The sequence below is a fragment of the Eutrigla gurnardus genome (genome assembly GCF_963514095.1).
Source record: "Eutrigla gurnardus genome assembly, chromosome: 14".
NCBI lineage: Eukaryota > Metazoa > Chordata > Actinopteri > Perciformes > Triglidae > Eutrigla > Eutrigla gurnardus.
Genome location: NC_139937.1, coordinates 23,162,986 through 23,187,396, shown reverse-complemented (window position 1 = coordinate 23,187,396; position 24,411 = coordinate 23,162,986). Strand labels below are relative to the sequence as shown.

At 41.7% G+C, this 24,411-nt stretch overlaps 1 protein-coding gene across 2 annotated transcripts in view; it reads left to right on the top strand.

Annotated features, from left to right (window-relative positions):
- The window catches only part of pear1 (platelet endothelial aggregation receptor 1), a 52,356-nt gene extending 27,971 nt beyond the window's left edge, over positions 1-24,385 (top strand). For both annotated transcript variants that reach the window (XM_084026438.1, XM_084026437.1), the window contains exons 6-23: positions 4,553-4,799; positions 6,644-6,746; positions 8,241-8,377; positions 10,285-10,497; positions 12,000-12,174; positions 12,261-12,381; positions 12,496-12,659; positions 13,502-13,604; positions 14,617-14,769; positions 14,853-14,984; positions 15,113-15,244; positions 15,806-15,928; positions 16,043-16,261; positions 18,025-18,131; positions 18,689-18,818; positions 19,390-19,452; positions 20,173-20,367; positions 23,291-24,385. In XM_084026438.1, coding sequence (XP_083882564.1) covers positions 4,553-4,799; positions 6,644-6,746; positions 8,241-8,377; positions 10,285-10,497; positions 12,000-12,174; positions 12,261-12,381; positions 12,496-12,659; positions 13,502-13,604; positions 14,617-14,769; positions 14,853-14,984; positions 15,113-15,244; positions 15,806-15,928; positions 16,043-16,261; positions 18,025-18,131; positions 18,689-18,818; positions 19,390-19,452; positions 20,173-20,367; positions 23,291-23,430 — 2,657 coding nt within the window. In that variant the 3' untranslated portion in view covers positions 23,431-24,385. The remainder of the gene's footprint in view (positions 1-4,552; positions 4,800-6,643; positions 6,747-8,240; positions 8,378-10,284; positions 10,498-11,999; positions 12,175-12,260; positions 12,382-12,495; positions 12,660-13,501; positions 13,605-14,616; positions 14,770-14,852; positions 14,985-15,112; positions 15,245-15,805; positions 15,929-16,042; positions 16,262-18,024; positions 18,132-18,688; positions 18,819-19,389; positions 19,453-20,172; positions 20,368-23,290) is intronic.
- Positions 24,386-24,411: the final 26 nt, after the last annotated feature.

The window sequence follows — 24,411 nt, the reverse complement described above, 5'->3', positions numbered from 1 at the left end:
GATATCCGAGTATGGGAAAGAGGAGAGGGGGACTGAGGTTTTCATACGGAGCCCTTTCAGGACTGTTTGGAAGAAATGTACTATGAAAGGAAGCAGTGGAAGAAGTATTCAGATCCTTTAATTTAGTAAAAATTCCAATATTCCACTACTGAGTGAAAGTCCTGATTTCAAAAGCTTAAGAAAAAATTCACCACCTTGACGTTTCTCTTATTGTCTTGTGTTAAAACCTGGAATAAAAATGTATTGATTTAAATATTTATTCGTAATTTGTTTGTAACCTACCTAGAAATAAAAAAATGAAACAAAAACAACACAAAGTGGTTTGTCCCTAAATAATATCTGGTGCTATAATAACCTTCAGAAGTCACATTAAGTTAAATTATGTGTGTAATCTAACGGAACCCCATTTAATACGTTATTGCAAACTGTAAAGAATATGGCACCTTGAACAAACCTGCCAACAGGGGTCCAGGACTCGGTCCAGGCATGAGGACTTTAAATCAAAGAGGCAACAAAGAGACCCTGAAGGAGCCGGACAACTTTAAGCCATACTCTCCACAGAGCCGGGCTTTACTTAAAGAAAATATAAGAATACTGTTGCAAGGTACTCTAAATGATCTGAATAATAACTATAAAAAGGAAAAGGTTCCCCGTCAGTGTGATTAGACATGACCTTTTTACTTGTATGTTGCATTTTACTGCTGTAGATCATTAAGGTTGTGCTAATTTTACCTCCTTTATATTCTGTTGGGTACTTTAAACCCACAGTCATGCATCATATTGCACCAGATCACCATAGCTCGGCTGTCCTGTGAGAACCACGTTTCTCTATAAAGTCAACTCTTCATGAGATCGGAAAAACAACAGCCCTGTTTTTCAGCTTTGTGACGATGTGTTTTCCAGCTGAGCTGAGAGGCTTTTTAAAGACTTGATTTAGCTCAAGAAGTAGGAAGAATGTTCTCAAGGAAAGGATGGTTATTAAAAGAAAAGTAACTCAAACTGTCTGCCTCGGAGATGGAGTGTAAATTGTACTTCACTTGAGTACAGTATACTTGAGTAAACGTACTCAGTTACATTCCACCCCGGCCAGAGAGAAGGGAGGCGTGGGAGGGAATGGAAGATGAATAATGTGGTAATGACACTGATTGAGGTGAGAGAAAAAGCAGGAATGTGGCTCACTGGGAGCTATAAAATGTCATGTCAAAAATATCCAGCGCTTTACGTAAGCCTCGTTTCAGGGCAGATTCTGATAGAGGCACGCAGAGAGCTGGAATCGAGAACGCACAGCGGCGGCTCGTTGAGATATTCAGGAGATTATGTGGACTTTGTACGCAGGCAAAACCCAAACCGCCGCTTGGACAAGTCTCGGGGGAGGGGGAAGAATTTTCCCACCGCACCAGTATGCATTCCTAATGGAGGACAGTGGAGAGATCCCAGTTCTGATGTGCTTGTCAATCAGTGGGTTTACATGCAGGCAGTGATATCTCTGGTCGTGTTAATGATAATCTGTGTTCACATCTCCCCTCCTGGAGATCAACAACTGAGAGTACAAACATCTAACCTTCTGGCAATTTGGGGCGGATCGGCACTCGTTGTTAAGGTGTGTTCACAACTAACACTGTTATTGCTATTGTTGCAACTGTTCACGTGGCGCTATTCCAGAGTCAACGCAAAGAGGGGAATAGACGCAAACTGGCAGTGGGCGGTGTGAATGAGTGTTGCTGTTTGACTTCAAGTGATATTTTTCTGAGTAGATACATTTTAAACAATGAGGAGGTGCCCAATTCCAATTAAGGTGGTTATCTTTGATTTTCATAGGATAAATTTTTCCCATCAAACAGAATCATGAAGTGTATAAAACTTTTCCGGTGGCGTGAATGAGGCAAATACACGACATTCGCGTTGAGAAATTTCAACGAAAGCGAGAAATTTGCATGACGCTGTGACGCGAAAGCCTATCAGCGTTGAGATTCAGGTACTATGATAGCGGTCTGTGGTCTTCTGGAGGTCTACGATAGACCCTCACATTAGCTCAGAGTAGGAACCAGACTATGTGGAGGAACCAGAGACTGTCTGTGGTGCATCAACAAGGTTGTTGCCGTATTTATGTCTAAATGAAGTTATTTAAAGTGTTGATGGAGCAGCTACAGTGTCACCATAGCCCACCGCCAATCCATCAGAACTCCATTCAGAAAACAAGCATTTTAAAAGTTGTTTGCTCACCGTCTTGCAGACAGACCTAACAAACCACTATTTCTGATTTTTTACAAATTCTCATCATTATGTAGATACTTCGGCATCCTTTTCATCTGTGTAGTGCAAATAAATCACAATTCAATTGTTTATTTATGGTTCATACCGACAAGCACCTCTGAGTGATGTGATGAACTCAGAGTCGAAGGCGTTTCCCAGAACATATCTGGGACTTCACAACATGTAAAGCAGCAAAAGTGGTTATTTCGGCCATGATGGATGAAACCGTGTCGACATGGAGGTAAGGCCCTCCCTCCCCCCCGGCTCATCCAGCCCGGGTGACGCGAATAAACACCAATGATCCCGCCGTCAAACCCGTGATGCAAAAAAATGCACTTCATGTTTGGTGTGAACACAGCATCCCAAGGATTTAAATCAGAGTTAGACACGCTTGAGTTAGGTTAAGTGTATTTGCTGAAGGTAAACAGACTCTGTTAAGTGAAAGCTTTGCACTCGAGGCCGTATGTTTACATGCGGATACACAAACACATGGGAAGAGTTTTCATCACCGGAGTGGCTTTGGATTCTGCCAGCTGGTTGCTCCAAAGAGCGCACGTCCAATCTGGTACGTTTCAGCCCATCACTAAATCTAGCGTCTGGCTGTATCCGCCCCTCAGTTCTTTTTTCTGTGACGCCGGCAGACCTGCAGACGCTTCAGTAAACCTCCCCTGCTGTCCTGGAGAATGTCTGTGTAAACACAATGGCTGCTCCAGCTGAGTTTCTCATTAGTCAACGTGACACAGAACCCCTCTCCAATGCCCACACGGAGAACAAGCCAACGCATGATTCCTCTAAACAAAAAAAAAGGAGGCGAGGGTCCTGCTCCACGTTACAGCAATAAACACTGCAGACCGTGGCAGCACGCTTTTGCTCCAGGCCAAATTTGGCTCTACTCTCCCCCTCTGTGTAATTATTGTCAAAGTTAGTGGTTTTCAAAGCTGTTGCGGGGCAGAAGAGGCAAAAGGTGGAAGACGGGGAGCGAGGACACGTATGATGTGCAGCTCAGGCCTCGGTGGATGTCTGCTGCACAAGCCTCGCAGAGGTCAGCATGAAATTGTTGGAATTGTTTTCGGCTCCAGGGGAAGATAACGGACACCCATCCACGCGTTACGTCAGCGCTATTATATATCACGATGATGTCCAAGCCGGTCGAAAAGTATTTATGAGGAAATGTGAAGAAGGCAGCCCTTGACCAATCCGGATTTCTCATAACGCGAGCCCGTTTAGACCCCAGATCTCTTCATTTGAAATCCAAACCTTGTGTGAATCTCTGCAAACTCCCCACCCCCCTAAAAACCGGAGCCGATCCTCAGGCTTCTGTAAAGTTAACCGTTTAAAACTTGTCCGTCTTTTGAGCTCCATGCAAATCTCCCTGCCAATTCCAAATTATTTGTTGGTAATGTAACACTGCGGGGCTAAAGGGGGAGATTTGGATGTGGAAGCATGAAGGAGATCTACACTAATGTGTGGAAGAGTGAGTACTTTATGTCAACCCCCCCCCTCCAAGCTCTTCATTTTGTTTCTGTTATTCATCTCTATGCTGCTGAATTTAATCAGATTTGTTTTTCATGACATCATAAATGACTCAGTGTACGCCACAGTGGATGGGAGGAAAAACTGAAAATAGTCATACATGCATAAGTTACAATAATCATCGGAAATCTTATTTTGCTTCTGTTGTTTTGAATTCATCTGGAGCATCGCAGAGTCGTGGGACTGGATGTTTAGAGTAGGAGGGGTGTTACTGGAAGCTGACTGCTTTCAACTGTTGGAAAATACGGGCAATGAAAGTTAGAACCTCCGTTTGACTTAGTGGGAGAACTGGAAAAATAAAGAAAAAACAGCCGACGTGTGGCGTGCTATACGGTGAATACAGCTCAGAAATCCTCCTCTGGGCGATATTACCAACTCAGACAATTCACTGTTTTGTTTCCCAGCGTACCCGAGACTTCCACAACATGTACAAAGCAGCAATAATGGTTATTTTAGCCATGATTTATGAAAGAATCTGCATGGAGGTAAGCCCTCTCCCTCTGATGTGAAGTGATGCAAACTTCCCATCGGAGGGAAAGAAAGTCTGGGTTGTTACACTCCAAAAACCCAGACTTTCTTTTTTATTGTTTATTTTTGGTCTAATATTTGTAATATGCTGTGCACTTTATCTCACCGTGGGACGGGGAAAACGTTGTTTCGGTTTCTTTTGTGTGGTACATGGAAGAAATTGACAAAAGTTGAAGTGTTTCAATATCTTTGCATTCTGGATAATCAATAAATAATAGTTTGTCCCGTTACCTTTCAGCCTGTGATGATAAACACTGGGGGGCGGGCTGCAGCCAGCAGTGCAAGTGTGAGAACGGAGCTCTCTGCGATCCGGCCAGGGGGACGTGTCAGTGTCGCCCGGGGTTCAACGGACTTCACTGCGAGGACTCGTGTGAGGCCGGCTACTTCGGGAACCGATGTGTGCAGAGGTGCAAGTGTGGGACCGGAGGGACCTGCGATCAGACAACCGGAGAGTGTTTATGTCGAGACGGATTCACCGGGACTTTGTAAGTGTTATTCCACGCCTCAGCAGCGAGACTGGTTGCTTTGGAAATAGAGACAAACTGGAAAACAATAGCATTTAGAATATTTCTTAAAATGAGATTCCATGCTGATTATTTTCAATTGAGGTCAAAATACTTGATTCATCCCACAATGAGCAATCGGAGGCAAGCAGGGTTCCTAACACATGAAGAGTCATCAGCACCTCTCGTGCTTTGAGCTGAATGCTAACAAAGTGACAGTATAACATGCTAACGTAGAGCAGGTATGAGGTTGGCTGAGATGCTAATCAGCACTAAATGTCATCACTTCTTTCCAGTATTTGGTTACGAAGCAAACCATTGGAAAAAAAGTATATTTTGACCTGATGATGGCGCTAAAGGAAAAGTCAGGGGGTTCCTCTGAGGAGCATGAATATGTGAACAATCATCTTCCTGAAGACTGAACCAAATGTTCAGCAATTTATTGACGAAATCAACGTTTTTCTAAAAGCATCTTTTTGGTGATTGTGGGAAAAGTCAAGGCATCATCAGTAGGATTCATCCTCTGGGAACAATGAATGTTCACAATTTTACTGCCATCTCTAGAGTCATATGCTTTTTTGATACGAGCCCATTATACCATGCACAGTTAATTACACCGACACTTAATTCTTCACTTCATTCCACCTGATTTCACTACATTAATGTTCTCATGAGATCCGTCTCACACAGACCTTCTGTCACTTATTTGTTTCCACAACTTCATTCTCAGATGAAAAAAAGGACTCATCACTCCAAGATGAGTCATGTGTCCAACCCCATTTTTTAGATGCCCCTGAGGATGAGTCAGCCATGAACATTCTTCCTCACTTAATATGAGTGGAAAACCCTGACACTGCCAATGTGAACACACAACACACTGAGCTAAATAAGAACGGGGGGGGGGGGGGGGGTCATATTTGAAGTCTGTCCATATTATTTCACCTCATGGGTTTTATTGAATCATACAATATCCCAAAACTGTATTGTACAAGAGGCAGTCTGAGCCAAGCCCTCTGATTGGTCGCAGACACGTTCCAGCCGTGCTGATGATTCCCACAATGCTGTGTGAAATGCCAAGACTTTTAGTAATCAGAGCTACTGTTATTCTTTTATTGCCCTTTCCCTTTTCTACTTTTTCCTACTGCTTCCCTTCAAAGTAGTTTAAGGGAATAATAACAGGGCAGTTTGAACTGCTGAGAAGCTGTTTCTAAAAGGTCACCATGTCTCTATAAAACCGCTATAGAGTTACAGGATTTACAATTCTAGTGCTCAAGCTTTTTACTTGAGTAATATTATCATCAAAATATACTTTAAGTATGACGATTAAAAGTACTCCTTTTGCAAAAATGGTCCATTTGAGAATATGTACATTATATTGTCACTTTAATGTTTAATTTGGGATTATTAATATGAATCTGCAATCATTATCAAGCAAAAAAGGTAGTAAAAATCTTATAAAGACAATATTTACTTTTTAATCGTAGTGGAGTTAATGTATTAAGTAGTAGAAAAAAAACCCCTCAAAACTGCACTTTAGTACAATACTTGAGTACTTGTACTTGGTTACTTTAGGTAGGTAAGGTACGTTTATAAAGCACATTTCAGACACAAAGGCAACTCAAAGGGCATAAACCTACAAAATGCATAAAAATATTTCCATTTTTATGCTGATTCTTGAAAAGAAAAATCCATAAAAACACTCTTTTGTTCATTTTTATGCGACAAAACATTTACACAAGTGTTTTAGGAATGTCCCGGGTGAATACAAAGATTGTTTTTGACCCATGAAGCTGTTTTTAAGCATCACTCCATCCTCCCCCCTCCAGCTGTGAGAAGTCGTGTCCCAGAAAGTGTCAGGCACGCTGCCCCTGTCAGAACGGCGGGATCTGCAAAGGCAAAGGGATCTGCGACTGCCCGCCTGGATGGACGGTACGTGTTTCAGGTTAAAGCTCATATATTAACCCTCATGTCATCCGCAGAGTATCGCTGATGTTGGGACGAATCCCAGCTGGCTCCCACTTTTGGACAAACAGTCTCTGACTTATTTCTAAAGACATATTGAAGGAAACTTGTCATCTCTTTCCACTAATGTAAAAAAAATCCTACTGGGGTTTCTTTGTCTTTGGAATGAGGAGAGAAGTCGCTGTAATCTCACCAGAGAGCAATCTAATATGGAGCTAGAACAGTCTCATAATTCATAAATGCACACAGAAATTCATAAATGCACAAAAAAGATTTACAAATGTATTTGGGGATTTGTATATACATGTGACTCAAAACACAAATACATTTTCAATGCAGACACAAATATGTTTCATTTCATATGTAAGTAAAAAATATTCACATATAAAAAACAAGATTCATAAACATATTTCCAATGCACACACAAATCTAAAAAAAAATCACAAATACATGAATGTTAAAGTATTTGCAATCTTCATCAAATACGCATTTGGGGCTTGTTACATTCATATATGAACTGTTGGACCTGTATTTACGAAGTGCTTTTAATTTGTAAACCTCCCTGCATTTGTGTGTGAAACTTTTGAGACTCCCCTGACGTGACTCTGATCCACAAATGCGTTTTTTCTAAGAGGAGGTTGTCTGGAGCCAATCAGATGTCTCCCTCCTTTACAGCCAATCACGTGAGTGTCTCCCCCAAAAGTCTAAAACACAACTCCGCCCGCACCGGTTCATCTTCCCCAGAATGAGGGAATAAATTACTTCCATAAAATGCTTCTTTATAAAAGAAAAATAGATATTTATATAACTGTACACCTAATCTATACAGCATAAAGACAGGGAGCACAGGAAGAAGGGAAATTATCTCCAGAAATAAGGTTGATTCTGGCTCTAGCACCCATATCCCTCCAACGCAACGCACTCACGTGATTGGCTGTAAAGGAGGGAGACATCTGATTGGCTCCAGACAACCTCCTCTTAGAAAAAACGCATTTGTGGATCAGAGTCACGTCAGGGGAGTCTCAAAAGTTTCACACACAAATGCAGGGAGGTTTACAAATTAAAAGCACTTCGTAAATACAGGTCCAACAGTTCATATATGAATGTAACAAGCCCCAAATGCGTATTTGATGAAGATTGCAAATACTTTAACATTCATGTATTTGTGATTTTTTTTTAGATTTGTGTGTGCATTGGAAATATGTTTATGAATCTTGTTTTTTATATGTGAATATTTTTTACTTACATATGAAATGAAACATATTTGTGTGTGCATTGAAAATGTATTTGTGTTTTGAGTCACATGTATATACAAATCCCCAAATACATTTGTAAATCTTTTTTGTGCATTTATGAATTTCTGTGTGCATTTATGAATTATGAGACTGTTCTAGCTCCATAATCTAATGCTGTATTTTCTGAATAATAAATGTGTTGTTTTTGTTTTATGGGACTCCGCAGGGCGCGGTTTGCACAGAGCGATGTTCAGAGGGAAGGTTCGGACAAAACTGCGCTGACGAGTGTGTCTGCCACAACAGGGGCAAATGTGACCCTGAAACTGGACAGTGCCAGTGTGCAAAAGGATTCACTGGCAACAGGTGTGTGTGTGTGTGTGTGTGTGTGTGTGTGTGTGTGTGTGTGTGTGTGTGTGTGTGTGTGTGTGTGTGTGTGTATGTGTGTGTGTGACTGGCCTTTCACAAAAAGCATTTCTAAAGGTCCATTCATGCCAAGGGACAAATTCAGAAAAACACTACTGACTTATGACTAAAGTTTTGAGAACAGCGATGGGACAATATACAGGGTTCCTACACCTTTTCCAAAGTCAAATTCAAGCACTTTTCAAGCATTTCAAGGTGCATTTCAATGCTTTTCCAACCCCTTCCAGCTGTGGTAAACTCCATCTTTGTATCAATCCAATGGTCAGTATTCAGTCTACTTATTATGTCACTTGTTCATCACATTAAATGAGATGTTCTTGTCCTCTAAACAACCAACATGATGTTTGGAGACAGCTTTTTACAGAAGGACCACAAATGAAAGGAAAACTAATTCCACTAACAGATCCACAGAAATATAATCACCAACTATTTTCATCATCTGTTCATCATTAGGGCTGCAACGATTCATCGAGTTACTCGATTAACTCGATTATGAAAATTCCTCGAGGCAAAACATCTGCCTCGAAGCCTCGTTAAATTCCTATGACGCGCCTATGTGCAGGGATCTGATTGTTCCACACGGACCGTTGTTCAGGAAGCACCAGCGCGTCATACACGGTCATTCATTCTGAATTTAGTTGGCGCGATGGCGGAAAGTCAGCCTCAGAATGTCCGTAAACGACAGAGAGTATCGGGGCTAAACAACGGTATCCTGCTTGCCCATGTGAGCGATTTATTTCTGACAACAAAACGAATGCGTAAAGTTGTAAAATATGTGACTAGATGTCTCCTCGTCTCCGTGGCGCATTTCTCCGTTTTGTTTATGTATATCGATCACTTCTCATCCGCCATCTTGCGAGTGACGTATAGAGTTACGTTTATGCATCGGACGCTCGTATTGGCTCCCGTAGCAGCTTTTACAGCCAATCGGAAAGCCTGATTTACGCTTGGCTGTGAGTTGTTGTGTTTGCCCAAACGGACGGAGGAGTTCAAAGCAGAGAAAAGAACGGTCAAACAGTTACTGTAGTGATAGAGAAAGCTAAATACATAAATGGCACAGAAGAAGTACACTATATACACACATATTTAGGGCAGGGAGAGGAAAGGGCCATTGCTGGCAAAACAAAACGTAAATTAAATGTTATCCATGTTTTATCCAAGTTGATTTAACTGTATTGTTGTTAAATTCTCACTGGCACTTAATAAATGGGCTTAGTTTTGGAGCCAAATTTTGTAGTTGGAATGAATACCTCTGTTTATTTTTTTTAGAAATGCTTGATCATTTTACAGCCACGTCATTTTCGTTATGCATTATTTGTTTTGGTTGTTTAAAAACGCAATTTTTTTTTATCCGATTCCTCGATTAATCGATCGATAAAGTGCTAAATTAATCGATTACAAAAAGAATCGATAGCTGCAGCCCTATTCATCATCAAAAGTCATTTTTCATAAAGAAATGTCAGAAAATGCTGTTTTCAGTCCCTCAGATATGGAGATCTTCTTTTCTCTGTTCTATCATATATATCATCACATAGAACACACATTTCAAGACCTTTATTCTAAATCCAAGCACTTTTCAAATCTTGAAAACACCACACTAAAATTCAAGGATTTCCAGCACCCGTACAAACCCTGAATATAAGATTTTATCACCTAGCAGGGTAAAAAAAACACACACACACACACACACACAATAAGATGATAGTGGTGAATGTTCATTAACGGGATGATCATAAATATTTTTTGTATTTAATTTATGCAGGGAGACCTTATGATTTATGATCATCTTATTAAAGATTATGTGTGCATTTCCATGTTGTCCAGCTCTTCTGTGTTTCGGCCCTCAGGTGTAACGAGGAGTGCGCTGCAGGAAGCTACGGTCAGGACTGTAAAGGCGTGTGCGACTGCGCTAACGGCGCTCGCTGCTACAACATAGACGGCGGCTGCCTGTGCGAGCCGGGCTTCAGCGGTCCACACTGCAGGGACAGGATGTGTGCGCCCGGCAAATACGGCATGCACTGTGAACGCACCTGTCTCTGCCAGGACAAACAGACACTCAGGTGAGTGGATGTTGTCAGAAGAGGAAGAAGAACGGGTTTGAGCTCAGCAAACATTTCTCCGGAAGCAGAAAGAAATCTCATTTTGTTGGCGTGAAACCGCAGGGAGCGTTGGCAAAGACACACAATTTGAGTTTGGTAGCTACTGGAAGTAGCCCCATATAAACCAACCACTCCTTAAAAAGGTGAGCTGGAAATAAAAATGTGTTTTTGACCCTTTTAGATCACATCCCCGGCCATATTGTGCACCTATTTACCAATAAATGCCCCCAAAATGTGCAATGAATGAATCAGAGTCTAGAGTGGGCCTTTTTTAAATATCAAAATCTGATTCTTTTTCCTTCCTGGAAAACAAAATATGACTCATGATTACATCAGCTTCCAACCAATTTTAAGCGATAATATCATGACAGCCATCCATCAATCTGCAGCTATTAATAGCACAGAATTACATAAAGGTTGTGAGCTCATCTTTTCAACTCTTGTCCCGAACTACGTCACCACACGGCAGCTTGATACCCTAGAAAAGCCGTTTAAACGTGACTTTAAGGAGATATAACATGTCGGGTTTCACATTGGTGCAGCTTTGAATGTGGTGCCACCTACACTGTCCAGTCCAGTATTTACAGGGACCACCAACAGTCATCCCCCATTCACGAGGCCCGACATTGTCCATTGCTGGTGCAAACCCTCGGTGCACGATCTAGATCTCCATACAAGTCCATTCAAACCTCTCCTGGCAGCATCCAGCATCATCTTAATCACTTCCAACTCCCCCGCTGTATTTCATCTGCACAATTCATAACCACACAAGTTTCCTTTCAAGCTCTGATCTTCCTCACTTCGACTTCCTTCATTCTTCTCTGACACTGTGCTGAGCCAGCGTGGTGATTTAGATCACCCTCACATTGCTTGCCCTTATTTTGCACTCTTCGTCACAGCAACTGTGACATATTGCAGCAACACGGTGGCCATATTCCTCACAGCAGAGACATCTGAGAGGAGCCCTCCCTCTCTTCCTCTAACACACATGCTGCACGGTTTCCAGCAATTCCCTTTTTAGAAGTCACACACACACACACACGCCACATGTGTGAGGAATGTGTGTGTGAGAGACGCTTGATTGACGTCTTCCTAACTCTCCGGTTGCACCTGTGTACGACCTAATCGTCTAATCCACCAGAATAATTGAAAACACCCGTGTGGGTGTGCGTGTTCGCTAATTAGCTCGTCTGAACTGTCATCGCATTCATTGGCTCCATGTTTTCTTCAACCAATGAGATTATTACTGATTTCAGAACAGCAGAAGTACTGTATGGATTAAAAGAAATGTGGTAGGAGTAAATACACAGTATAATAGTAAAGAAACTAGCAGCATACTATTAGAAATGTCCAGTAAATGTGCAAACAAACAGTTATTTTCAAACGGACCACAAAGCAGTGCAGCTCCTCGGTGGTTTCTTTGGCACGTTTCTTCACGGTTTCTTCTACTTTAATTTGCCCAGTTGCCACCCGATGAAAGGCGAGTGCACATGCCAGCCGGGATGGGCCGGACTGTTCTGCAACGAGACCTGCGCTCACGGTTTCTATGGCCACGGTTGCCTGGAGCCATGTCTGTGTGTGAACGGAGGGGTGTGCGATAGTGCCACGGGACGATGCCAGTGTGCCCCCGGGTACACCGTGAGTATTTATTTAGTTATTTATCTAAATCTCACTTATTTGCCCTCTAGCTTCGTTGTTTAAGTTCGTAATCGTTATTATTGCAGGGAGTTCACTGTGAGAGTCTGTGTAAAAGCGGCACCTATGGCAAGAACTGCTCCCTGGAGTGTTCCTGTGAAAACTTTGTCGACTGCTCGCCTATCGACGGGACTTGCTTCTGCAAAGAGGGTGAAAATATAATGATTGATTGCCCGACAGTCGGTGTTTGACCTATTGAACGACACAAATCGGTGAAGTTCCTTTCTAATCGAACGTGGCTGGCGGTCGTTGGTGTGTCTGCAGGCTGGCGTGGGCTGGACTGTTCCACCCCCTGCTCAGAGGGAACCTGGGGCCCGGGATGCAACGCCACCTGCCACTGCGCCAATGGGGCAAAATGTAATCCTGCAGATGGATCCTGCACCTGCACGTCCGGCTGGCAGGGGGCGCGCTGCGACCAATCGTGCCCGGTAAATGTGCCTATTTGTTTGGGAGGGTGTACGGTTGTAGGTGTGAATCAGATCATCTAGAACCAGACAAAAAAAAAGGGTCTTTATGTCTGCCAAGTTTCCCCTTTCAAAGACAATTAAATACAATAAGAGATATTTACATTAACACACTATTTCTGCTACATATATATATATATATATATATATATATATATATATCACTTAACAGAGATTAGATTATACCACCAGTTGGTTAAATGAAAAGGTCGGTAAACTATTACGACTAATGATTCTTGTAAATGCAAACAACCACCAGCTCTGACTGAGAGGAAAGTAAAATATAGATGCATCCTAAAATAAAATGAAAGTGGAAAGAATATGAAATAAACTGCAAAGTACAAACTCACGTGCAGCATTTTAGAGATCTGTTTTAAAAAGAACATCCTGGACAGCATTGCATGAAAACACATGCCACTTTGTGAAATACCTCCACCTCTGAACGATAGGAATAATGCACTGTATGTTTATTCTACGTGGGGCGGAGTGGCCAAATGAGCTGCTTATCTTTGATAAGATTAATGCACAAATCATAAGCGCGATAATTATACAGAACATGCTGGTTCCCGATTGGACGGTCTGCAGAAAAGTCGTCCAGCTTTTCATCCCTTACCTCGCCCTCTGTACGCTTTAATCTGTGTTTTGGACGGCGATCCCCCTCGTGTCGGCCGTGCCAGCCCGCCAGGCTGTCTCTACGGCGACACGTTGCCAGCGTGGTGTTTTGTCTGTCTCGGACTGAGCCGGCGCCGCGTTGAAGAGATTCCCCTGACAATTCTTTGCCCGTTGGCGTTTGCTCATATGTGCAGATGGGCACGTTTGGGCCAGGCTGCCTGAAGAGGTGCGATTGTGTCCATGCCGACGGCTGCCAGGCGACCACCGGGGAGTGCCACTGTCTGCCAGGCTGGTGGGGTAAGTGATGACGTCCTCCTGGTGTCGCTGGCAAATTGGCTTTGGTAGCAACAGAGCTGAGGGAGCCACAGGTCTTAAACCACTCGGTCTCCCTTTGTTTCGGATTGGACTCACTTATTACATTTTAACACGACACAAAGGTTTTCCACTTCCCCTGCAGATATTAGTTTTCATTTTAAAAGCTGTATAAGATAAAAAAAACATGTTTTAAAAAAGTGCACAAAAGAAGCTATCAGATTAAAGTAGTTTCTAAGTAATTCCAAATTGAATAAAACCTGCAGGTGTTTTATTATTTTGTATTGTTATTAGATTATTATTCCTTATGTATTATGTATAATTAACTGTTGTAATTTCTCAATGTTGAGCTAATTACACTACTTTGTACAGTGATGGGTGGATTTTAGTTTATAATAATTTTAAATTAAAAACAAAATAACAATTAACTCCAAATATTAAATACATTTAGTTGAGTAAATTTCAGTACATTATTTCCCTCTCATAGAGGAACATAAATATAAGTATCATTTAAATGGAAATACTAAGTATCATCAATTGTTCTTGTACAAAACTTGAGTAAATATTCTTTGTTACTTTCCATCACTAATACGACAAAGCAACTGTTGCTGCTTTCGTGAGTGTTAAATATTAAAATAAAAGTTTTTCCTGCACTTCTTACAACGAATGGAAACCAGCGTCTTTGATAATGGAAGGAAATCAAACTTCTAGTCCGTTATCTGTCAGTATAAAGTACACAATGTGAAGTAAATGGACTGAAACACACACTCGCAGAGTAATGCATCAACACTAGAAAGTCTGAAAGGAACCATTCTTCACAGTGATTATTTTTCCATTGGACAGTTGAATACATCTTACTTGTTTGCTTACTCCTACTGCAGTAAATTGATGGCTGCAGGACTTTTACTTGGATGGAGTATATCTCTCCATCGTGGTATTGCCAATTTTACTTGGACGTTCTTATAACTGCTTCTTTCCATCTATTCCCCCCCCTTAGGTTCTCGCTGTAGCGAGCCGTGTTCGGAGGGCCTGTGGGGGCGCCACTGCAACCAGACCTGCTTCAAGCATTGCCCCAACAGTGACACGTGCTTGAGGGAAAGCGGAGCGTGTGTGTGTCGCCCGGGTTACTGGGGAGTCACCTGTCAGAACAGTGAGTGCCGTCGTCCAGTGAACTGGTTTTTACCGTGCAGCATCCTGACCCCGGCTCACACTCTTTACCCACCCGTCTCCCAGAATGCAGAGCGGGGATGCATGGCGACCAGTGCAGCATGTCGTGCCCGTCCTGTGGCCAGTCGTACCGCTGCCACCATGTGACCGGAGAGTGCGACTGCCTCCCCGGACACACTGGACCCAACTGCGATCAAGGTTGGCATTAACACCAATAATGTGCAGATCTCATTTAACACAGAAGCACGTCGCAACAGAAATCTCCATTTAATCTCGATGTTATCCAGTGCTGGTAGGTTGGTAAATGGCATTGTGTGTCTTCACAGTCTGTCCAGCTGGCTACTACGGCAAACAGTGCTCTGAAGTGTGCGTTAACTGTGCCAACAACTCCACGTGCGACCACCGGGACGGCCACTGTGAATGTCTGCCTGGCTGGACCGCCACCGACTGCTCCATACGTGAGTTCACACATCGTGCAGCGACTAGAGAAGTGCTTTTTCTGCAGGAAATGTCCCAAAGACGGAAATTAAATTAGCGTGCTGACAGCACAACATCATATCCGAGAGGGACCTTTAGTGATATTAACTTAACTGTTATTACGGGTGCTTGGCCTGTTTTTATTACGGTTTACTGTTTTGTAAGGTGACCTTGAGTGTTCTGTAAATAACCTATAAATAAAATGCATATTATCATTATTATTAGTTGCACGAGTGCACGACCTATGTTGGGTTGTCCTCATTAAGCAATTCTTAGCCGACTAACACTCATTTATTTGGTTTTTTTTTTGGTCATATATTGTTAAATAGGTGCCAAACATATGACGGGGGATGTGACATAAAAAGAGTTCAAAAGGCATTTTTCATTTCACCTCGACTTGAAACCAAAATTAAATAAATACTATAATAAATATCAGTACACAAGACTCCCAACATTTATCCCAAATATGGTGGAGCCTTATTATCTTTGCACCACAGTGTGTGTCTAATGCACGGACGTGATGGTTACCTCGTGTTTTCCAGCCTGTAGTCCGGGTCGCTTTGGTCCGTTCTGCACTCAGACCTGCTCCTGTCCCGCCAACCTCATCTGCGACCGCTTCACCGGAGACTGTGTGTGTGAAAGCGAAGAAGAGGACTGTAAACAAGGTAAACAAGCAAATGTTTTTCTTAAGAAGCAGTGGCTTCACACTGCCTTGATATCCTACTAAATGCTGTCCTGGTTCATTATTGAAAGGGTTTTTCTCTTCTCCTGTCGGACAGAATCATCGGAGCAGTCAGGCAGCGTTATGGTCCCCCTTCCCCCCGGGGAGAGGGAGTCGTGGGGAGCCATCGGCGGCATCGTGGTGCTCGTCATCCTGGTGGTGTTGCTGCTGGCTCTGCTGCTGCTTTACCGCCGCAGGCAGAAGGACAAACAGAACAACACGCCGACCGTTTCCTTCTCCACCAGCCGCACCGTCAACTCTGAGTACGCCGTTCCAGGTACGTCAAAACAGCATTACATCACTACACTAAATCAAACAGCATTACATCACTACACTAAATCAAACAGCATTACCGAGTGTGACTTCACTCTCTGCTCAGGTAAACATCACTACACTAAATCTTTACATAGCAAATATCCGTTTGCTGCCAAAAAGTAATACTCTTTATCTTTAAGTAAATGTACGTCACTATTATCAGCTAAATATAGCTGTTTAGCAGAAATGCGGGCCCTGTGACTGATATGATAAATATGAAAAATGCAGCTTACATATCACATAATACAATTAATAATAGTAATCATTATAAAAACAGAACTATATAAAAGAAGAAGAGTCCATTACAAAAAAGTAATCTTTGTAATATTATCCTCATCCTTATTGTGTTTTATAAACACCTACGTTTCTGAAAAATTAAGCCTTACACTTGCATTCTCTCTACTGACCATCGGGGGGCGACTCCTCTGGTTGCAAAAATAAGTCAGATTGTATAGAAGTCTATGTGAAAATGGTCCTACTTCTCTCTTGATGTTTTATCTCAGTAAACATTGTTAACATGAGTTTATGGTCTCAATCTCTAGTTTCAAGTCTTCTTCAATCCAGCATGATGTTCATTTAGTACATTATGGTCCATTTAGAGTCCACCAGACCAGAAAGCAGGGGATGCTTTAGGGGGCGGGGCTTACCTGCTGAATGACAGGTCGCTACCAATGCTAGACTTTACTAAGACTTTAACACTTAGTTGTAAAGTTGACCTTGAATCATTATGAAGCTTCACACCAGAATCCAGATGGATCCGGATCCAGTAAGGGTCCCGCTCTGCCGCTCGTCTTAGTCAGATTCTTACCCGTCCGCTGGTTGCAAAAAAACCCCAAAACAATCCAAGATGATGACGGCAAAAAATGCCGGACTCGAGTCCACGAACCAATGGGTGACGTCACGATGACTAGCAGTTTCTGCGTTGACCGGAGCGACCGAACAACGGCGGAAAGTGCAGGTTAGCAGGCTAGGTAGCTAAGCTAGGTAGCTAATTAACGTTAGCAGGTCAGCTGCGGAACATTAAAAGTCAATTTAAACGTACGTTTTAGAAGCTAGCGCGGTCATACTAGTAGGTTGACCGTCGTAACCCGCCGATGACTTGTAAACTACGGGTAACGTAACGTTACACTACCGCCAAGTTAGCTTACTTTTGCGTCTCGTTGACTTCAACGTGAACGGCCGTTGCTCAGCTGCTGTCAATCAAAACACGGACACGCCCCCTCGGCGGAGCGGAAACGGAGCATTACTAGCATTAAAATAAATATACTTACTTTTTCATCGTATAAAACCACATTTTCACATTTTTTGACCAAATGTGATTTCAGTTTTAAGATTACGACATTGTCAAAATGTAATTTAACTGTACATGGCTGGTGAGAAACTTTATTTAACTCTTTGATTGAGACATACTGTATAGTATAATTCAAAAACTAGATTGAAGGTAGTATTTAGATTTACATTTTAGATCACAATTACTATAAATGTCATTGCTTACATTTTAAATTGATAGTAGCACCATTAAAAGGCAATATGGTGACATGCTTGCTAGATTATCAGGGTTGCATTTTCAAATTAAATTATCTTCATATTATGATGTTTTTTTATCTTTGATCTTATTGGTCATTGTGTATTTTTGAGTTATGTTTCATAGAGGTGCATTTTATTGAGCTTGAGGTAATTTAATGGCAGCAGACGTGACTCCAGCTGTTTGTTTTTGGCCTACAGATGTTCCTCACAGCTACCACCACTACTACTCCAACCCCAGCTACCACACGCTGAGCCAGAACCGGCCTCCGCTGCCGCACCTCCCCAACAACCACGACCGCATCAAGGTGAATGCCGTCACCGCCGATTTCATCACCGTGCTCAACTGATACTTCTGGTAGTTTTCAGGCAACTGTAGTACGACCTATTAGGGCCATTGAAGGAGGGGGCAATATTATGAAAAAAAATTAGATTTACTAGATTAAAATCGTACATTTACATGAAAGAAAATTAGATTTTCTGAGATTTAAGTCGTAAATAATTTCCCAGAAAAATATCACACATTTCTGAAAATGAACTTAAATCTTATTAAATCTGATTGCAAATTAGAAATTGATTAGATCCTCCACTGCAGGCAACATACACGCAAATTTACGACTTAAAAAAAAAAATCTCATAACTGTATTGATTTTTTTCTCATAATATTGCCCCAGCTCCATTTTTTTATATACATACAATGGCCTTAATACGCCGTCGTAACTGAACAAATACAGTTTGTTCACTCAACAACGTCAGGTTTTGATTTCAGGGCCATGAAATCATAAACCATAAAGTATTGACCCAGTAAGTCACAGCTCTTTAGATTATTTGCTTTAATGCATTTCTGATGGTGTCTTCCCTACAGAACACCAACAACCAGCTGTTCTGCAGTGTGAAGAACATGGAGCGGGAGAGGCGTGGCCTGTTTGGAGTCGAGAGCAACGCCACCCTCCCCGCCGACTGGAAACACCACGAGCCTCGCTGCAAAGACGCAGGTCCGTCCGGGTGACTTTCCACATTCAGGATCTCGTTTATGCTCATCTTCTTCATGCAGAGAGAATTAAGTGGATTAACAAAGTTTAGAGAAACTGACTTCGTGACCACGGCTACATAAAAAGAAAATACATCAAACCTGCTGATGATATAAAGTTCTGATAAGAAACCTCAAAGGATTTTAGCTGTTTAGTACGTTTTATCACCAGGTTGTAGACTCTGTTTAGGGGGGAATGTTTAATAATCGGACACCAGCAGTAAATATCCGCCGTTGCTTTTCAAAAGCCCAGCTGTACTAAAACCACCGGAGTGTCGATTCAAGGCAGAGAAAGTTTATCAATGATCACATTTCCTTTTGGACAGAAAATCATTTTAGTCAACAATGCACATTTGATACGAGGCCATGAAAACAATAAGGACTTCATTAAAAAGGAAAAAAAAAGTTGCAGTTGCATTGCCAGCATTCACTCACCTGTTATTGATTTTGCAGGCCTCCGAAGCAGATTATCTGTTTTTGATTAGTTTGCCATAAATGAAGATGAAGATGCCAGATTTGTCTTTTATTGCTTACAGGAGCTTTTGGGATCGATCGGAGTTACAGCTACAGCGCCAGCCTCGGAAAATATTACAACAAAGGTAGTTCACCCCCCCGATTCTCACCACTTTTTCACTCTGCTGTTGAGAAAATACCAAAAGTACATCAGCAAGAGGATGCTGCATAAATCTAGACGACATACTCACCCCGTAAATGTGTCAAAGTAAAATATCTGAGCATTTTTGTTCTTTTGTTGTACATTCATAAACTCAAAAACTTTCAATAAAGAGTATTTTACATTTTAGTGTACTTACAGACACACTAATCATCAGTGTACTTCACGTGTGTTAACTCAAAGTTTAACTTCACAATTTGAAGTGTACTTAATGCGCTAAAATGGAAAAACTTCAAGTATACTGTGTACACTTAAGTACCGTGTATGTTCTAGTACACATGCTTGATTCATGAAGTTTTGTTTGCTTTGATGCATTGTGAGTACAAAATGTATTGAATGTCATTAATACATTTTTATTTATGTAATAGAACTCTCAATTATACTTCTGGCTTATAATTAATACATTTTTAAAATATGCTGACAGTGCATTGTTAAAAAAATAACATATATAAGTACCCTTTAATTAACTTTCACTTAAAGTATGTTTTCCTATAATATATTTAAAGAAAGTATTTTAAAGTGTTAAATAAATAATTAAAGGCATGATGTTAGTATTCTATTATAATAGATTTCCAGACATGTCTTTGTCAGTATTTGTAAGTGTAAATGTATCTGTGATGCACTAAAGTATTTGTATTTCATACAGAGCTGAAGGACGCGGCGGCGGTGAGCAGCAGCTCTCTGAACAGCGAGAACCCTTACGCCACCATCAAAGACCTGCCGGGCCTGCCCTTCTGCCCCCCCGAGAGCAGCTACATGGAGATGAAGTGTGCCGTCCCCCGAGAGCGAGCGTACACCGAGATCAGCCCGCCGCCGTTCCACACGGCCACCCTACGCCGAGGTGAGCCGCACTTCACTAATGCACCAGCAGGTCGGTTGATATTCAAGTATAACGTGGGAGAATTTAAAAGATGACAAGAAGTGGAACCAGACAAAAGTAAAAAAAAAATGTACTGAATTTCCAGGTTTAAAATCATAACTTGAATAATATCACTCCTGTTGGGCTACAATTAACTATTATTAATCTATGCTACGAAAGTATTTACTCTCCATTAATCATTTGATTGATCAAAACAAAAGAAAAACATAAAAACAGCAAATCCTCACAACGTCTAGGCTGTAATAAGGGAACGTTGTAATAAGGGAACGTTGTAATAAGTGGACATTGTAATAAGGGAACATGTAATAAGTGGACATTGTAATAAGGGAACATAGTAATAGGGAACATGGTAATAAGGGAACATTGTACTAAGGGAACGTTGTAATAAGGGAACATTGTTATAGGGAACATTGTAATAAGGGAACATTGTAATAGGGAACATTGTAATAAGGGAACATTGTAATAAGGGAACATGTAATAAGGGAACATTGTAATAGGGAACATTGTAATAAGGGAACATTGTAATAAGAGAACATTGTAATAAGGGAACGTTGTAATAAGGGAACATTGTAATAGGGAACATTGTAATAAGGGAACATGTAATAAGGGAACATGTAATAAGGGAACATTGTAATAGGGAACATTGTAATAAGGGAACATTGTAATAAGGGAACATGTAATAAGGGAACATTGTAATAGGGAACATTGTAATAAGGGAACATTGTAATAAGGGAACATTGTAATAAGGGAACATTGTAATGAGGGAACATTGTAATAGGGAACATTGTAATAGGGAACATTGTAATAAGGGAACATTGTAATAGGGAACATTGCAATAGGGAACATTGTAATAAGGGAACATTGTAATAAGGGAACATTGTAACAAGAGAACATTGTAATAAGGGAACATTGTAATAGGGAACATTGTAATAAGGGTACATTGTAATAAGGGAACATTGTAATAAGGGAACATTGTAGTAAGGGAACATTGTTATAAGGGAACATTGTTATAGGGAACATTGTAATAAGGGAACGTTGTAATAAGGGAACGTTGTAATAAGGGAACGTTGTAATAAGGGAACATTGTTATAGGGAACATTGTAATAAGGGAACATTGTAATAGGGAACATGTAATAAGGGAACATTGTAATAGGGAACATGTAATAAGGGAACATTGTAATAAGGGAACATTGTAATAAGGTCGCTACGTATCTTTTCTGTTGATGGACTAAACAATCAGCTGACTGTTTGAACTCTAATCTCCTCCTCCGCCTCCTTTCATCAAAACGAAAAAGCTTGTTAAGGTGCTTCGATCCGTCAAGCGATAGAACGGGAGACAGACGGGGAGGGTGGGCTTCCCGAAGGCACAGTCTGATGAATGAACAGCTGTTTACAGGGAGGGGGGGGAGGTGTTCTTTTGCCGCCGCCGTGCGTCAACACGAAGTCAGAGGAATCAGTGTTGATGGGAAACATGTGAGAAACAAATCCAGAGATTAATGGAATTAATGGGTTTCTCCTCCGGTGAAGTGGAATAACACGTTCGCCTGGAACACTGCGGGTGAGGAGGAAAGTGAGAGAAAGTAGTTCTCCCCCTCCATCTGTGAGCGCCGTTTCCATCAGTGAGACTTCATTTAGAGTGAACGATCATTTATTCAACTAAAGACGGAGAGTCTTCGGTCGATTAGACGCCGTCGGGACATCGGAGCACATTAAAAGGAGCAGCGATGCCGCCGTTAGTTGAGGAAGTCTGGACCGGGAGGCAACCTTCTGAAGAGTGAAGCCAATGCTGAAGCGCCTTAAACTTGCATTCTCCCTGCTGGCCACCAGGGGGCGACTCATCTCTGGTTGTATAGAAGTCTATGAGAAAATGGTCTCAATCTCTAGTTTCAAGTCTTCTTCCATCTAACATGATGTTCATTTAGTACATTATGATGATGTGGAGAAGGACGGGGCCCCAGATATGATGAAGACTGGGCGCTAACGCGGTGGAGGAGGGTCAAATCGGTTCGTACTGAAATGAAAATAGCGATATGATTGGTTTAGGGAGACTGTGGCCTAATCTGGTTGGACTCTCTGAGACATGTTGAGCCCTTTATGCACATTTTACGCATTCCTGCAGACTTCTGCACAAATCATAGCGTCATGATGCGGTAAAGGCCGGAGGAAGGTTAAACATAGACAACGACATTTACATTAAAACAGAAACTTTAACATTAAGGTTTTAATATGTAAAATAAAACACTTGAAACCAGAAGAATGGGATTTATTACTCACCTGGTTTATCCTTTAAATATTCATTTTAATTCTACTTATTGACGCTGCTCTGACTAGAGGTTATGGATTATTTGACAATGACATCGTTCAAAAGGGTTTCTAACTCACTACGATGTGGCTGTAAGCAGGTGTACGGGTATTTAAAGTGTTTATTAATGTACAGGATTGGTCAACAATTCTATATAATCATATTTATATTGTTAAAGTTATTGTCAAATGCGTGAACAACTCTTAATATCTTCTTAACTTCATTATAATGTTCATATACTTAGAGGGTTTAGTAAAGTGCTCAAAAGTCTGTTTTTTTTTTGTGGATGAAATGATTTATATTTTATCGGTGTTTCAAAGGTTATTTGCTTTAACGTTCAGATCAAAGGTTAAAGAAATACTTTTGTTCTTAAAGTTCACACTTTTTGACTATTTTTACTATAAAATACAAGCTTTTTGTGAGAGCTTCAGTCACGGCTGATTCAAACATGTCGAGTCTGGATCGAGATTAGAAGCATGAAAACAAACTAACGTGGTCAGAGGTGAAGTAGATCACCTATCAGTGTGTTTATCTAAGTGTTTGTTTGTTCACCCCCCCTCCCTCCCCCCCCTCCCCCTCCAGAGCGTCAGAGCTCCCTGGGTCACGCCCCCCACGACGACCCCCAGGGCCACTACGACCTCCCCGTGAACAGCCACATCCCAGGACACTACGACCTGCCGCCTGTCCGCCGCCCCCCCTCCCCCAGGAGAACACCTCAGTGACAGTCCCAGCAGCAGGTTAATCCTCCCCCTCCTGCTCTTCCTCCTCCTCTTCATCACGTCGGGGATGACATCATGCCTGTGCTCACAAAGAGACAGTAAGTGCTGCAGACCTCCCACACAGCAGCGCCTCGCCGTCTCCCCCTCTGAGGAACCGATGCTAACTGAGGACGCTCCCCTCCCCCCCTTGTCTACTCAACACCGCCCCCGTGTGGGGGAAAGTGGTACTTGCTTCTCCGTGACAGACTTGTCATCCAGACTGGGGATCCAGCGGGCTGCTGGGAGGAAGGCTGGAGGGCTGCACCCACCTCCCACAGGAAACATACGGTTCACGGTTTAAAAGCAGCAGCAGCTGGGGATGTTTGACGGTTTTTAATTGTTGTCATTGAAGTTTCTCCAAACTTTTCATTTTCAAAAATCCAAACTTTTTTAAAACAGGCAGCTTTCATGAAATCATCACACCTGTTGATTTGTTCAACGGAGAAAAAAAACTTTCAAAAAAGGGAAAGAGACAAAGTCATTAGACTTTTTAAAAATGTTTTAGAAGAGATGTCCTCCAGTACATGAGTTTGTTTTGTACAGCAACAATCCTGCCAGTCTTTACTCTGTATGTTAAATGTTTTTATGCTGAGGTTTTAGTAATCTGGAGTCATGCCAAAGGTTTCATATCACCGTCTCACGTTTGTTTAAACAGAACGTGGCTCACTTGTCGCTGCTGTTAGATGAACACTTTGTAAATATAGAAATGAATATATTGTCAGCTTCACAGCAAAGAAAAAGCCCTTTTTAAGAAGTGTTTTAACGGGTTTGTGACTAAAGATCGCACACATTTGCTTCACCAATAGATATGTAATTATGTTGTGAATAAAAAGCCATAAAAAGGAATTACGAGCCAAATCAAAGCAGCGTTATGAATGTCAAAGCAGCGACGTTCATCTTTCCGTTCACACAAAATACCCCCAAAAAAAGAGATTTAATCGATGT